At 35.5% G+C, this 15,934-nt stretch overlaps 1 protein-coding gene across 2 annotated transcripts in view; it reads left to right on the plus strand.

Moving 5' to 3' along the window:
* The window catches only part of NUP205 (nucleoporin 205), an 86,816-nt gene that overhangs the window by 14,286 nt on the left and 56,596 nt on the right, over positions 1-15,934 (plus strand). For both annotated transcript variants that reach the window (XM_055421319.2, XM_055421320.2), the window contains 7 exons: positions 845-1,009; positions 4,298-4,473; positions 6,699-6,815; positions 7,024-7,161; positions 8,741-8,891; positions 10,365-10,570; positions 11,560-11,742. In XM_055421319.2, coding sequence (XP_055277294.1) covers positions 845-1,009; positions 4,298-4,473; positions 6,699-6,815; positions 7,024-7,161; positions 8,741-8,891; positions 10,365-10,570; positions 11,560-11,742 — 1,136 coding nt within the window. The remainder of the gene's footprint in view (positions 1-844; positions 1,010-4,297; positions 4,474-6,698; positions 6,816-7,023; positions 7,162-8,740; positions 8,892-10,364; positions 10,571-11,559; positions 11,743-15,934) is intronic.

Consider the following 15,934-nt stretch of genomic DNA (forward strand, 5'->3'; position numbering starts at 1 on the left):
AGTTTGTAAGCTGGAACTTTGAAATGCTAAATAGAATGAATGCTTGGGAAGTTTCATAGGCTTGTTATTCATTTAGGGTACTTATTTTGATTATCTCATCTTAATTACTTGTTGATCTTTCTGAATATCTTTGTTAACGGGAGAAGTGAATTACTAATCCATGTATAATAGTAGACATAAACTTTAAAAATACAGAAAATTAATGTTCTTCCTGGTTTAAGGTTGTAACCACTGAACTAGTTATTCACGGAGTGACATCAAAACAAAATATAAGAAAACAATGAAGTAAAATAAAATTCGTAGGTGATCAGTGATGTTTCCCACTATTTTAGATTTATTTGGGATCTTGTGCTTTTTTGAAGTACCATAGTATAATTGAAAATACCTTAATTATTTGGTTGTTTCATTTATCTTATAATCGGAGTAGATGCATATTTGCAGTTGGCATGCTTTGTTTTGGTAAGGGTTTTCTTTTTAATATTTTAATATCAGGCTGTTATTTAATCTCATAAAAGTATCTTTCTTTAATCTTTAATGTTGGTTTATATTTTGGAATTTGTGCACAGAAAAAAATGAGTGGCTGTTTAACTTTTTTCAAATTTGTTAATAGAACACTTATCAAAAAAAAATTCACTGAAAGTAATGAAACTAAAAGTTAGGATTATTGTCATTTCTCTCATTTTTAGTTTGTGTACAGTTTTTACAATAGTGTACTTATTTCAAAGATTAATGTTTACTTAGTCTTTTTTTATAGGAATTCTCTGACATTCTTAGATATCATTCCTATACATCAAAAGTGGAAATTTTCTCTACTTTTTGGTATAGTGTCTATTTTTGTTTTCAGATATGATTCATCAACTTCCACTGTTGACAGAGAGACAGTACATTGCAACAATTCACTCTCGCCTTCAAGACTCACAGCCTTGGAAGCTGCCAGGACTGCAAGCCACAGTGAGACTTGCCTGGGCCCTGGCCTTGAGGGGAATATCTCAGCTGCCCGATGTGACAGGTAAACTGGTTGTAGGTCATTTTCTTATGAGAAATGACGTATCTGCATTTAATAATATTTCAGAAAAGGTGTGACATTTGACATGTCTAAACATGAGCCTGGGAAGATACTTAGGGTTGTGGTGAATGAATCTTTTCCCTTTTTTCTTGTCTCTCAAAAGAACCTATTCAAAATTTTTTTTCCCTTTCTTGTGGCTAGTGATAATTCTCTTTTAGCTTCTTTTTTTCTTTCTTAAGTGTTTGAAATTTGAAAATGACAGTGTAACATACATATATATTTTTAAACTTTTTCTTCTTGAGTTCACAAATTTTTGTCACATTGTGTCAGACTAAAAACTAGTATTATTTAAAAATGCAGTGTAGTAGGAGGTGTTTGGTTCAGTCAGTAATGGATGTGGAATTCTGACTTCTGACAGTGTTTTCTACTGTACCATGTCCTCTTCTGCCGGGTATGTCCATCATACATGTGATTTATCATCATACTGGTGGGTTACTGTTACAGATGAGAAATAAACTTGTCATTTGAGGCCCCTGAAATGGTCACTTCTGTAGGTTTTGATGGGGAATTTGGAAAGGCTTGATTAAAATTTACAGTCCATGGGCTTCCCAGGTGGCACCATGGTAAAGAATCTGCTGGTCAGTGCAGGAGACATGGGTTCGATCCATGGGTTGGGAGGGTCCCCTGGAGGAGGAAATGGCAACCCACTCCAGTATTCTTGCCTGGAGAATCCCAGGGACAGAGGAGGCTGGTGGGAGGGCTACAGTCCATGGAGTCGCAGAAGTGGGGAACGAGTGAGTGACTGAGCATGCACGTCAGTTTTCTAGTTTTAGAGTGTCAGCAGATTCCAGTATCTTATCAACTGTGTGGTTCCAGAACATTTTGTTCACTAGTCTCATGCTGTTCCCAAGTGGGCTATGGAAAGCTTTTTTTGTGTTACAGATTTTTCTTTGGCCGAGGGTTTTTTATATTAAAGCTGATAAAAGGCCAATTAGACATTTACATTCATGTACAAATTCTGTTTTTTAACTATGCCTCTTCATTTATGAGTCTTATTTCAGTACTTTTGGGGCATAAAATGACCCTATGTACTTTTAAGTAGCTATGTGATAGTTAATTAAATTCATATACTGTAAATTACTGTACCATTGGCCTGATCTTGAGAGGCACATAGAATATGCTATACTTTATTACTGAATAGTAGATAAGAATAGCCTAGGAATCTGGACCTGGTTTCAAGTCCTAGATCTTTGGTTACTTGATCTCTTTGGTTTTGCATGCTCATATCCTTTCATAATCTTTGAAATTAGGGGCATTATAATGAACATTTTAAATACAGATTTTTTTTCTGTTAATTTATATTTTAAAAATTACTAGAAAAAATGAATAACTTATATTACAGAAATGGTGATTTCTTGAAACAATCCAGATAAGTTTTACCAAGATCCAAATTTTGAAAAGTTGGTTTCTATTCTTTATTATAGACTTATGTAAATTTTATCAAATGTGTTTGTTACATTATTTTATAAAAGTGTATTTTGAGTTTTATTAAACTATAAAATTTTTGTATACTGTTTTGAGACATTAAAACTCATTTTACATTACGATAGTGTATTTTATTATCTAAGTAGTCTTTAAAAAGTAGTTCTAAAAAAAAATAAATAAAAAGTAGTTCTTAATTCTAGTATTTCTGAATTCAAGTGAAGACTTGGAATTAATTATTATTGTTATTATATATTTAATTAATTAACCATTTCAGTAATTATTAGTAGTAGTAATAACAAATAGTTAAGAAACTATTTTGTTCTCAAGGAGTTTGTATAATATGGGTAGATATACAGGCTTTATTTCAAAATGCCAAACAGTACATAAACAAAAAAAGAAAAAAACCAACCAATCTCTTTTCCTATGTTTGAGAATATCCTGGTTTATATCTATTCCAAGGCATTGAAAATGTACCTTAAGTAACAGATTATATTTATATTCGGTCTCTATGACAGTGAAACAGAATAAGCTATTTAACAGTTGTTTTCCAAAGCCAGATTATCACAAAATTACCTAGCAGTTTTAAAGTTTAAAAGAAGTGAACAGCAATGTAGTTTTTGATGGAAGGATGTGGCATCACCCATGATCTGCTTTTACTGAAAAAATGGAATGTAATTAATTAAGCTGCATAAGATCAAACTTATCAATTTTTAGTGTAACCAGAGGAAAAGGAATATAGTAACTATATCACTGGGATGCAATACTAAACCACATGGTGGAAAATGCTACAGTTTAAGACTTCATTTTTTTCAGCAGAATAAAGGGCAAGAGAAAAATGAAAAAGATGTAAGAGGAGCCTACAGGTATATCAGTTAATTGCAGTGTGTAGACCTTATTTGGATACAGATTCTAACAAACAAATTGCCCTAAAGAGAAGAAGCAAAAAGACAAAAATCTTTCATAACATTTATGGGACAGTTGTAAATTTGACCACTGACTGGAGTTTTGGTATTGAATTATGTGGCAAAATACTAATGGCATTATGTTGTGGTTAATTTTTTCCTTTTTTCTTGAAGTGCCATTTTGAGTTGTATACTTAGAAGTATAGTGTTAAATTGTCTGGTATTTGCTTCAGTCTAAATTAAGTGGAGAGGAAGAATGCATGGAGATCTAAATGATATAAAGTTAATCGTAAATGGCTAATATTGTAACTAGGTTTTGGGGATGTGGAGGTTCATTATACTTGTTTTCTCTTTTTTCACTTATCTGTGTAAATTTTTCCAAGTACAAAGCTAAAAATATTACAAATAGACCACTTTGTCTTTAGGTTAAGATTTGTTTAGTTTTTCAAAAGTTTAAACAAGTTTGCTACTTGTTTACCAAATTAATAGAGTTGCTTAAGTGGTCATGTTTTTGATTTTCACTTGTTGACTGAAGACTTTTGTTGAATGATCCAGTTCATTTCATTGAGATTAAAGCCTTGGCATCATTTAAACTTGTTAATATTTTGATAATAGTTTTCTGACTACATTTGTGTTACATCATATATCTGTTAAGTATTATTTTTTTTTTAATCTTAATGTTACTGTGAAGAGCAGATGGTTTTCTAATGCACTTTTTTGGTAGTTCTTTGGGATTTATTAGTCAATTACAGTTACACACTGTCTTATTTTGTGTGTAACTCAAAATATACACAAACGAAAAGTTGAGAATAGATCTGAATTTTGAACTATCAGGAGAATATTATGAAGTATTATAATCTAGTAACTTTTCCTCCATGTGCTATTTTTCTAAATACATTTCTAGCTCTGGCTGAATTCACAGAAGCAGATGAAGCAATGGCAGAGCTTGCAGTTGCTGACAACGTTTTCCTGTTCCTCACTGAATCTGTAGTGGTGTCAGAAAACTTCTATCAGGAGGAATTTTACATTCGTAGAATCCACAATCTCATTACAGATTTCTTGGCACTTATGCCAATGAAGGTAAGTGTATTAATGTAGGGTGAGTAAGAGTGGTAGAAGATAATATAAGACTTATTAACCGAGAACAAACTAAAAGGAAGTAATATTTGACATTGAGAGTGGTTTATAATGAGAAGGTAGTAAGCAAGTGAATATGCTTCTGTGGGGAGAAAATTATTAACTCCGTGCTATCCTGAGGAATCAGAGTTAAGGTTGCCTTATTTAATGCTTTTTATACATGATTTGGAAGATGCATAGTGGAGAATCTGCAGTTTTATAGATAATTGTTTAAACAATTATAGTGTGTAAATGGACCTCCACATAGATACAGGTAATGGGTTTAAGAAACTAATGCAAAGGTTAGTTTTCCTTTTTCTTTAATTTTTTTTTTTTTTTTAAATAATAGGGCCCAGGGGCCACTGCCCACCTCTAGTGTGAGGTTACATTTAAATATAGTGCTGGAGCTATAGCTTTGTTCCAGAAAGGGATTATTAAAGCTATTTCAGACAGTTCCTTCATCACATATTTCTGTGTGCCATTTTGTGCCAAGGAAGTGGTGGCAGGATGTAAAAGAGAGAGTAAAGTCCTATAAAACTGCTCTGTGTGTGTGTGTGCCTGCGTGCATGAGAAAACACCTGAAGGGTCTCCACTTGTAATGCTGATGTGGAGTTCTGATACGATACATCTTAAAAAACACAAGTCAAGTGGAAAAAATACCTGGAATGGTAGCAAACAGATAATTAAGTGCTTACTCATGCTGTAATGAATCAAGTGTTCATTGAGTTTCTCCAGTGTTCCAGGTAACTATGCTAGGAATTGTGAAGAAGACAAATAAGTAGGAGCCAGCAAAGAATGTATATAGTTGGAGAAATAAGATACACACAGAAAAATATAGATAGTAGTAGGAAGTAAACGAAGGTGTAGACAGTAAATTGCTGTGGATTTTTAGGCTAAGGATAGCTCACTTAGACTAGAATAGTCAATGAGTATTTAACAGATAACTTCTGATCTCATCAGCTTTGAAGGACATGATAGACTAACATGATGGAAATTTTGAGTAGAGAGAAATGTTTTCATTTTATATTTGTGGAAATGAAGCTTTAGAAAAGGTTAAGGCTTTAACTTTTTCCTAATTATTAGTCTAGAAGGGACTCTTAATATGGAAAGATAGTGGTCATCTGGAAAGATGAAGACTGAGAGGAGTCTGAATAAACTAAATCATATATGGTTTGGATAGGGTAAGCAGTGAACTTATTTACACATCAGGACACTATAATTTTGTTAATATAATACTATTTTTAGGTTATCTATTTTTTCTTGTATAAGCTTTGATGCTTTGTGTCTTCAGTAGATTTTTTCATTTCATTCCACTTATCAAATTGATAGCATAAAGTTATTCCTAATATTATACTTTTTATGTCTATATGACCTGTAGTGATGTTTCTTTTTTCATCCCTAATATTGGTAATTTGTCTTTTCTTCTTTTTTTCTTAATTAACTAGGCTAGAAGTTTATCAGTCTTATTGATCTTTCCAATGAGCCAGCTTTTGGCTTCATTGATTTTCTTAAGTTTTCTTTCACTGTTACTGATTTCAGCGTTTATTATTTTCTTTCTCTCTGCGTTTTAATTTGCCCTTTCATTTCTGTTTCTAACAGCAGAAATTTAGATTATTGATTGGAGACCTTTATTTTTTTTCTAATACAAGCATTTAGTGTTATAAATTTATCTGTAATTACTGCTTTAACTTGATCAAACAAATTTTGATGTTTTTGTTATTAGTCAACTTAATGTATTTTTTAATTTTCCTTGAGACTTTTTTGATTGATGGGTTATTTACAAGTACACTGTTTAGCGAATATTTGGGAGGCTAGTTTTGCCTGTTAATATTGACTGTAGTATTGGTATTGGTAGTTACTTAGTCATACTAGGAATGCTAAATGTCCTATAATGTTTAGAATCATTCGATCCAGTGAAGAAGTACCCTGCCCAAAATGTCAGTAATTGAGAAACACGGTAGTTAAAATTATCTATAGTGGGAATTGCATTGAGTTTTAAGATCTTAGAAATCATAGATAATAATATTGTAATAAAATTCCTGGTATATTCATTTCCACGACTCAAGTGGAGTTGATATTTAAACAATATTTTTCTTTTATGAAATAACTTAGTTGCCTGATTTTCTGTTTCATTATTATTAACCCGTATAATAAATTTACATATGAACTGCCTGTAATAAATTTCATAGGTGAAGCAGTTGAGGAATCGGGCAGATGAAGATGCTCGAATGATTCACATGAGTATGCAGATGGGGAATGATCCCCCCATTTCGCTTAGAAGGGATCTGGAACACTTAATGCTCTTGGTAAGTTGTTATATTGGATCATCATCTCCCTCTCTCCGTTACTTTTCCCCTAACTTTGGAAAATTTCAGATCTTTTTTCCCTAACTTTGAAAAGTTTCAGGCCTAATATCTTAAACATACAGGTGGATTCAATAAAATGTAACTTTTTATTTAAAAGTAGTTTTTGAGTTACAGACATTTCCACACAGTTTTTGTTTACACTTTGCAGATCGGTGAGCTATATAAAAAGAATCCTTTCAATTTGGAACTTGCGCTGGAATACTGGTGTCCATCAGAGCCTCTTCAGACTTCCACTATTCTGGGTTCTTATCTTGGGGTGGCTCACCAGCGACCCCCTCAACGCCAGGTGAGCTCTTGGTTTTCCTACTTTTTACCTTGGAAATCATAAAAACATGAAGAATTGTATTTTCCTCATGTTATTGCTGTTCATGCAAAATGAACACTTGTAACCTTTAGGCGTTTGTACTTATTTAAGGAAATGGAAACTCTTAAATTGATCTGATCATTTCAAAGTTTATACAGTCAGCCTTATATTAGATGCTAGCTATGTATTGAATCATTAGATGTGGAAAAGTGTCTAGTTTCGTTGTGAGTTTCTAAATAAGTGTGTGACTAAATAAGTGACTAATTAAAATTAATATTTATTAGCTTATTCTGTCCTCTATAGGCATAACAATGAATATCCATCTTTCTTAGCAAGTTGGGAAGATAGGAGAGGTACAGATACTAAAGGAAAAAGGCTTAGAAGTTATAATTAATGCCAAAATGCCTATAAGTCAGTAGATAGTGTAGGAAAAAGTGCATTTTCTATCCTGTATTAACTTTTAAAATATGTTATGCATTAGCAAATCAGAGGGATTACCATATCTGTCTTCATTTTTTTGGGATTTTTCTGTTTTAAATGGTTTCATGCCATGTACTATAATTTTCATTTTTGCTAAAAGTCAAAGGTCAAGACCCCCTTTTTTAAACTGTATTTCTTACATTTATTGTTTCACTTTTTTCCTCACTTAAAAAATATATTTCAGGGAAGGATTTATTAAAATTTTTTAGAGATTAAAATAATTTCCATTATGAAGGTTTTCAAACATATGGGAGAATAATTATAGTGAAGACCCAGTATCTTAATTTAATAACTGTTGACATCTTACTATGTTTACGTCTGCTCTTGTTATTTCTACTACATTTTTTTTTTTTTGCTGGGTTATTTTAAAGTAAATTATAGGCAGCATGACTTTTCCACCTGTCATTGGTTAAGTTAATATCTCTTGAAAATCAGGATATTTTTCTGTATGATCATAAGATCATTGTTAAATGCAACAGATTTAACGAAAATTTCCAGAAATCTGTAACATTTTTGGTTTGGAGTTCCAACTAATTAGTCTAAGTAATATATTTAGTTGTTGATAATAGATTTAAGGCTTAAGCAGGAGAAAAGAGAAACCTAAGAAGTGAACTTAGAGAACAGGAGTACAGAAACATGTATCGGCAAGAAGATAAAACAGTATGTTTGGCTTACTATCAAAAATTCTTCCAGGTTCCTAGATCTTCGTACTCAGTTTCACTGGGGTTTAGGAACTCTGGGTTTTAAGTGTATCTTTGAATTTGCTGGTTAATTTTAGATGAGTAAATTCTTCAATTGTTTTACATATTTAGAATATGAGTACTCATTCGTGTTTGTGATATTTACATGTTTTTAAAAAATGTACGTTGGGTTCACAAAGATATTCTGTAGTTGCATTAAATTACTAATGATAAACTTGGAAATGCAGTTTTTCATAAATAGAATTCCAGATTATTTTGTCTTGGGGGAAGTTAAATGAGAGTACTTAGTTTTGGTTCATATGTAGTCTATTTTGGCTCGTCCATGTTGGCTTAAAGTTACTCTATGCTTTATATAAACTGTTGGCTTTTTCGTATTTCAGGTTGTCTTGTCAAAGTTTGTTAGGCAAATGGGTGACCTGTTGCCTCCAACTATTTATATTCCTTACTTGAAGATGCTGCAGGGATTGGCCAGTGGGCCCCAGTGTGCCCACTACTGTTTCAGCCTGCTCAAAGTCAATGGGAGCAGTCATGGTAAGAAAAATCTAGATGTTTTCTAAGTTTGCCATGACATTCAATATCCTTCTACCTATTAAAGCATATTGGTTATTTGTGCTGGGTTCTACTGGGCATATACATTATATTTATAACAGAGAAGCACACTGCTGGCTTTTTGTATGATGATGCTTTGATTATGGTCTCAAAGAGGGGAGAGTGTTACCATTTGCTTTATAAAATACAGTACAGTTTAAGAGGTGAGGGTTAATATGCATTTTCAAGAACACATCTGGTGCTCAAAGCAGGATATATACCCTTGCCACGTAAGTTTGATTTCTTTAGTTTATCTTTAGAAGTCCTTGTTTTCTAAATTTCTGTTCTTAGTTTTTCTCTCAACTTTTTCCTAGTTTCCTCGTTTAATTATCAGATTTGAGTCTGGTTATACCAAAAAAAAAAAAATGTGTGCATCCCTCATAGTTCAGTTGGTAAAGAATCTGCCTGCAGTGCAGGAGACCTGGGTTCGAGTCTTGGGTTGGGGAGATCTCCTGGAGAAGGAAATGGCAACCCACTCCAGTATTCTTGCTTGGAGAATTCCATGGGATCGCAAGAGTAGGACACGACTTTGTGACTAAACCACCAACCGCACCAAAGATAGTGCAAAAGGGAAGAGAAAGAAATATTTATTAAACATCTGTCAGGTAGATTACTTTCATTTTTACATTTGAGGAAACAGGTTTAGCAAAGTGAAGTAATTTAAGGTCACAAGGCATAGGCAAGCCATGATTGGTAATTGAGATCTGCCTGACTCCAAGACTGGGGTTTTGACCATTTTGTTAAGGCTTCTTTGTCTTATCTGCTAGGCTTTTACTCTTGCTTAGTATGTTAATAGAGTACTGTAATCTGCAAATCAAGATTGTAGTTATCGCTCTCTTTGGGAACTTAATTTAAGCTCAACATTTGGGAACTGCTCATGGGAAAAGCAGCCCTGAATAGTTACATGACAACACGGAGAAACATCCTGGATTCGAAGTAGGTAACTGACATCCAGGGCTTCCTAGGTGACTCAGCAGTAAAGAATCTGCCTCCCAGTGCAAGAGATGCAAAAGATGTGGGTTCGATCCCTGGATCAGGAAGATCCCCTAAAGGAGGAAATGGCAATCCACTGTAGTATTCTTGCCTGGGAAATCCCATGGATAGAGGAACCTGGAGGGCTGTAGTCCATGGGGTTGCCAAGCATTGGCCATGACTGAGCACACACTCAGGGCAGGGCAACAGACATTCAAAGTAATTTACCTTTGTGCTTGCATGGGCACCACCCATGTCTTAGTCCCAGGGAAAAATTAATCCAGAATTCTAGTTTACAGAGAGTTTCTAACCGATTTTCAACACCCAGCATATCTAGGACAAAGGCAAACAAAATGTATTGTTTAATGTTTATTTTCTCCCTCCATTTCCAAGCAAGTACTTAGACAGTTTTGAAAGGAAATTCTGTGCTGTGTTTCTTTACAGTTGAAAATATTCAGGGGGCAGGTGGAAGTCCTGTTTCCTGGGAACATTTCTTTCACTCCTTGATGCTTTACCATGAGCACCTCCGGAAGGATCTTCCGAGTGCAGATAGTGTCCAGTACCGTCACCTCCCTTCGCGTGGTATCACCCAGAAGGAGCAAGATGGGTTGATTGCTTTTCTGCAGCTGACATCTACCATCATTACTTGGGTAGGTAACCCACCTGCAGCATGTGAGTACAGTGTAATTTTATTTGTATTCTAACACAGTGGCATTTTAAAGATCCCCCAAGTTTTCTTATAATGCTTAAAGTTTATAAGTGATAAATTTAGCATTTATATTTGGCATTCTGTTCTTCTAATTTCTTCACCTTTAAAGGGTGTGGTATTCCCTGCTTACTGCCAGAAGTGTGTATGAAAATAATAGCCTAATGGTGTTTGTATTTTTTGATGTTGAATTGTACGAGCTATTTATATATTTTTGATATTAACCCCTTACTGGTCATTTCATTTACAAATATTTTCTCCCATTCTGTATATAGGTTGTCTTCATTTTGTTAGTGGTTTACTTTGCTGTGCAAAAGCTTTTAAGTTTAATTAGGTCCCATTTGTTCTTCTGGTTGTTTCTGTTATTCGCTAGCGTAAAGCTAAGTTCCTTTGTCTGACATTCTCTCTGAAGAACAGGAATAGTGTCTTCTAACTTTATTGGTTTTTCCAATAATGCTAAACATTATTCAAAGTCAAAATGTAAATTTTGTAATTATTTACTGTTGAATTAAATTGGAGTGATACTTGGTACTGTGTGTGTCTGTGTGTATTTCTATTTTTTTTCTCAGAAAAGGCCAAGGTATTTTTCTCATTTATATGTGACATTGTTCCAGAAAGGATTTAAAATGCCTCGGTAAGATTTATGTGACCCTGGAAGACTGTTTATCTCTGTTTGTATATATTGTTTTCTAGTCTTAGAGCTGTAGTTCAGTAAAGGCTATGTTTTTCCTTCATTTTTTTTTATATTAACTGAGCTCATGATCTGATTTGATCTACTGGTAGAGTTCAGGCATTTGCTTTGTTTTAGTATGTGTTAATTGAGCCTGTGAATACTCGGTATAAGTGTTAGCAATTCAGATGATTTTACTGGTCATTTTCCTTAGCTTTTAGACATGCAAAGCCCGTCATGTTCTTTCTGTATTCCATTCGCAGAGTGAAAATGCTCGTTTGGCACTCTGTGAGCATCCTCAGTGGACTCCCGTGGTGGTGATTCTGGGACTCCTGCAGTGCAGCATCCCTCCTGTACTAAAGGCTGAACTGCTGAAGACACTTGCAGCCTTTGGAAAATCTCCTGAAATTGCTGCTTCTCTCTGGCAGTCGTTAGAATACACTCAGGTAGTACTGTGTGCTCTCTTATTTACATTACTACAGTTTGGAAGTGAGTTTTGATACTATTGTTCAAGCAAGTGCATCCAGTTAAAAAAGTACACTGTGAACTTCTGAATAGAAAGTTATGATTTTGGTACTAAGCATAACTTCAGAAACTAATAGGCTTGGATTTCTCTCTTGGATCAGTTGACAGCTTCACTGGGTTACTAGAGATTGTTTTTTTCTTAAGACTTTTGTTATTCAGTGTGTGTAAGATTAATAAATGGACAGAATTCCTCAAATCTGTCTTTGGGTACTAGCCTGCAGTAAGCCTTCAGAAGTCATCTGTACTCATTAAACATGGGGGATGCCTAGTTTTCTTTTTAACTGCTTCCTTCTGTGACCCTTCCTGTCTTATAACAGTCAAGTAAAATGTCTTATCAATTCTTATTTCTTTAGAAATAAGCCCTATTGGAATTTTTGTATCAAGATAGACTTATTCTATAAGTGATGGCGTAAAAAAGGAAAATAAGAATGTGTTCTATAGATATATTTCTAGGAAAATGGTTAGGTGGAACATGCATTTGTCTTCAAAATAATATGACATAAGGGAGCCTGTGATTCTGACACATTGGTGGAAGCTACTGTTTTGAAGCAGTATTCTAGTTGATTTCTAAAATATGTGTCCTGAAGATGTTAATGATATTTTATAAAAACAAAAATGAAGAAAGTTGATGTATGCTGGGAACCTGGGCCACTTTTCTTTTAGTATTGATACTTCATTTTTTTCATTCAGAAGCATGTCAGTACTTATTATTGTCCAGAGTGCTTCAGTTCAGTTCAGTCATTCAGTCATGTCCAATTCTTTGCTACCTCATGGACTGCAGTGTGCCAGGCCTCCCTGTCCATCACCAACTCCCGGAGTTTACTCAGACTCATGTCCATTGAGTCGGTGATGCCATCCAACCATCTCATTCTCTGTCGTCCCCTTCTCTTCCCACCTTCAGTCTTTCCCAGCATCAGGGTCTTTTCCAATGAGTCACTTCTTTGCATCAGGTGGTCACAGTATTGGAGTTTCAGCTTCAAAATCGGTCCTTCCAATGAATATTCAGGACTAATTTCCTTTAGGATGGACTGGTTGGATCTCCTAGCAGTCCAAGGGACTCTCAAGAATCTTCTCTAATACCACATTTCAAAAGCATCGATTTGTTGGCGCTCAGCTTTCTTTATAGTCCAACTCTCACATCCATACATGACTGTTGGAAAAACCATAGCCTTGACTAGGCGGACATTTGTTGACAAAGTAATGTCTCTGCTTTTTAATATGCTGTCTAGGTTGGTCATAACCTTTCTTCCAAGGAGTAAGCGTCTTTTAATTTCATGGCTGCAGTGACTATCTGAAGTGATTTTGGAGCACAAAAAAATAAAGTCAGCCACTGTTTCCACTGATCTATTTGCCATGAAGTGATGGGACCAGATGCCATGATCTTAGTTTTCTGAATGTTGAATCTTAAGCCAACTTTTTCATTCTCCTCTTTGACTTTCATCAAGAGGCTCTTTAGTTCTACTTTGCTTTCTGCCGTAAGGGTGGTGTCATCTGCATATCTGAGGTTATTGATATTTCTCCCAGTAATCTTGATTCCAACTTGTGCTTCATCCAACCCAGTGTTTCTCATGATGTACTCTGAATAGAAGTTAAAGAAGCAGGGTAACAGTATACAGCCTTGATGTACTCCTTTCCCAATTTGGAACCAGTCTGTTGTTGCATGTCCAGTTCTAACGGTTGCTTCCTGACCTGCATATAGGTTTCTCAAGAGGCAGGTCAGGTGGTCTGGTATTCCAGTCTCTTTCAGAATTTTCCACAGTTTATTGTAATCCACAGTCAAAGGCTTTGGCACAGTCAATAAAGCAGAAATAGATGTTTTTCTGGAACTCTCTTGCTTTTTTGATTATTCAGTGGATGTTGGCAATTTGATCTCTGATTCCTCTGCCTGTTCTAAAACCAGCTTGAATATCTGGACGTTCACGGTTCACGTATTGTTGAACCCTGACTTGGGGACTTTTGAGCGTTACTTTGCTACTATGTTAGATGAGTGCAATTGTGCGGTAGTTTGAGCTTTCTTTGGCATTGCCTTCCTTTGGGATTGGAATGAAAACTGACCTTTTCCAGTCCTGTGGCCACTGCTGAGTTTTCCAAACTTGCTGGCATATTGAGTGCAGCACTTTCACAGCATCGTTTGAAATAGCTCAGTTGGAATTCCATCACCTCCACCGGCTTTGTTTGTAGTGATGCTTCTTAAGGCCCACTTGACTTCACATTCCAAGATGTCTGGCTCCAGGTGAGTGATCACGCCATTGTGATTATCTTGGTCGTGAAGATCTTTTTTGTACAGTTCTTCTGTGTATTCTTGCCACCTCTTCTTAATATCTTCTGCTTCTTTTAGGTCCATACCATTTCTGTCCTTTATTGATCCCATCTTTGCATGAAATTTTTCCCTTGGTATCTCTAATTTTCATGAAGAGATCCCTCGTCTTTCCCATTCTTTTTTTTTCCTCTATTTCTTTGCACTGATCACTGAGGAAGGCTTTCTTATCTCTCCTTACTATTCTTTGGAGCTCTGCATTCAAATGGGTATATCTTTCCTTTTCTCCTTTGCTTTTTGCTTCTTTTCACAGCTATTTTTAAGGCCTCCTCAGTCAGCCATTTTGGTTTTTTGCATTTCTTTTTCTTGGGCATGGTCTTGGTCCCTGTCTCCTGCACAGTGTCACGAACCTCCGTCCATAGTTCATCAGGCACTCTGTCTATCAGATCTAGTCCCTTAAATCTACTTCTCACTTCCACTGTATAATTACAAGGGATTTGATTTAGGTCATACCTGAATAGTCTAGTGGTTTTCCCACTTTCTTCAATTTCAGTCTGAATTTGGCAATAAGGAGTTCATGATCTGAGCCACAGTCAGCTCCCGGTCTTAATTTTGCTGACTCTATGGAGCTTCTCCATCTCTGGCTGTGAAGAATATAATCAATCTGATTCAGATGTTGACCATCTGGTGATGTCCATGTGTAGAGTCTTCTCTTGTGTTTTTGGAAGATGGTGTTTGCTATGACCACTGCATTCTCCTGGCAAAACTCTGTTAGACTTGGCCCTGCTTCATTCTGTACTCCAAGGCCAAATATGCCTGTTACTCCAGGTGTTTTTTGACTTCCTACTTTTGCCTTCCAGTCCCCTATAATTAAAAGGACATTTTTTTGGGGTGTTAGTTCTAGAAAATCTTGCGGGTCTTCATAGAACCGTTAAACTTCATCTTCTTCAGCCTTACTGGTGGGGGCATAGACTTGGATTACTGTGATAGTGAATGGTTTGCCTTAGAAACGAACGGAGATCATTCTGTCGTTTTTGAGATTGCATTCAAGGACTACATTTTGTACTCTTTTGTTGACTGTGATGGCCACTCCATTTCTCCTAAGGGATTCTTGCCCACAGCAGTTGATATAATGGTCATCTGTGTTAAATTCACCCATTCCAGTCCATTTTAGTTCACTGATTTCTAAAATGTCGACGTTCACTCTTGCCATCTCCTGTTTGACCATTTGCCTTGATTCATGGACCTAACATTCCAGGTTCCTTTGCAATATTGCTCTTTACAGCATCGGACCTTGTTTCCATCTCGAGTCACATCCACAACTGGGTGTTGTTTCTTTGGCTCCATCCCTTCATTCTTTCTGGAATTATTTCTCCACTAATGTCCAGTAGCATATTGGGCACCTACCAGCCTGGGGAGTTCACCTTTCAGTGTCCTGCTTTTTTGCCTTTTCATACTGTTCATGGGGTTCTCAAGTGGTTTGCCATTCCCTTCTCGAGTGGACCACATTTTGTCAGTCCTAAGTGCTTAACGCTTCTTTATACCTGAGATGATGTGTGATTGGGTTTAGACATTTCTGTCTTAGATAAGGCTTTTTTTTTCCTTAAAGAGGATTACACCTAATAGTGTAATTTGCAAAAGATGAAGTATTGACATTGAGTATAATTATTATATACCAGACTATTTATGCCTCCAACAAGGTCAGGACAGAACTTCTTAACCTAAAACTTCTGTTCACATAAGAGACCTATTCTTAACAAATTTACTTCTTGATTTTTTGGTGCCAGCAGTAGGGCTGGTTGTAAAAAAGATTAGTGTCTTGAACACTGGTGAGATTTCATCCCATAAAAGGTTTA

The sequence above is a fragment of the Moschus berezovskii genome, chromosome 3 (assembly GCF_049115385.1).
Source record: "Moschus berezovskii isolate FMDL1 chromosome 3, NW_MosBer_1.0, whole genome shotgun sequence".
Lineage (NCBI taxonomy): Eukaryota > Metazoa > Chordata > Mammalia > Artiodactyla > Moschidae > Moschus > Moschus berezovskii.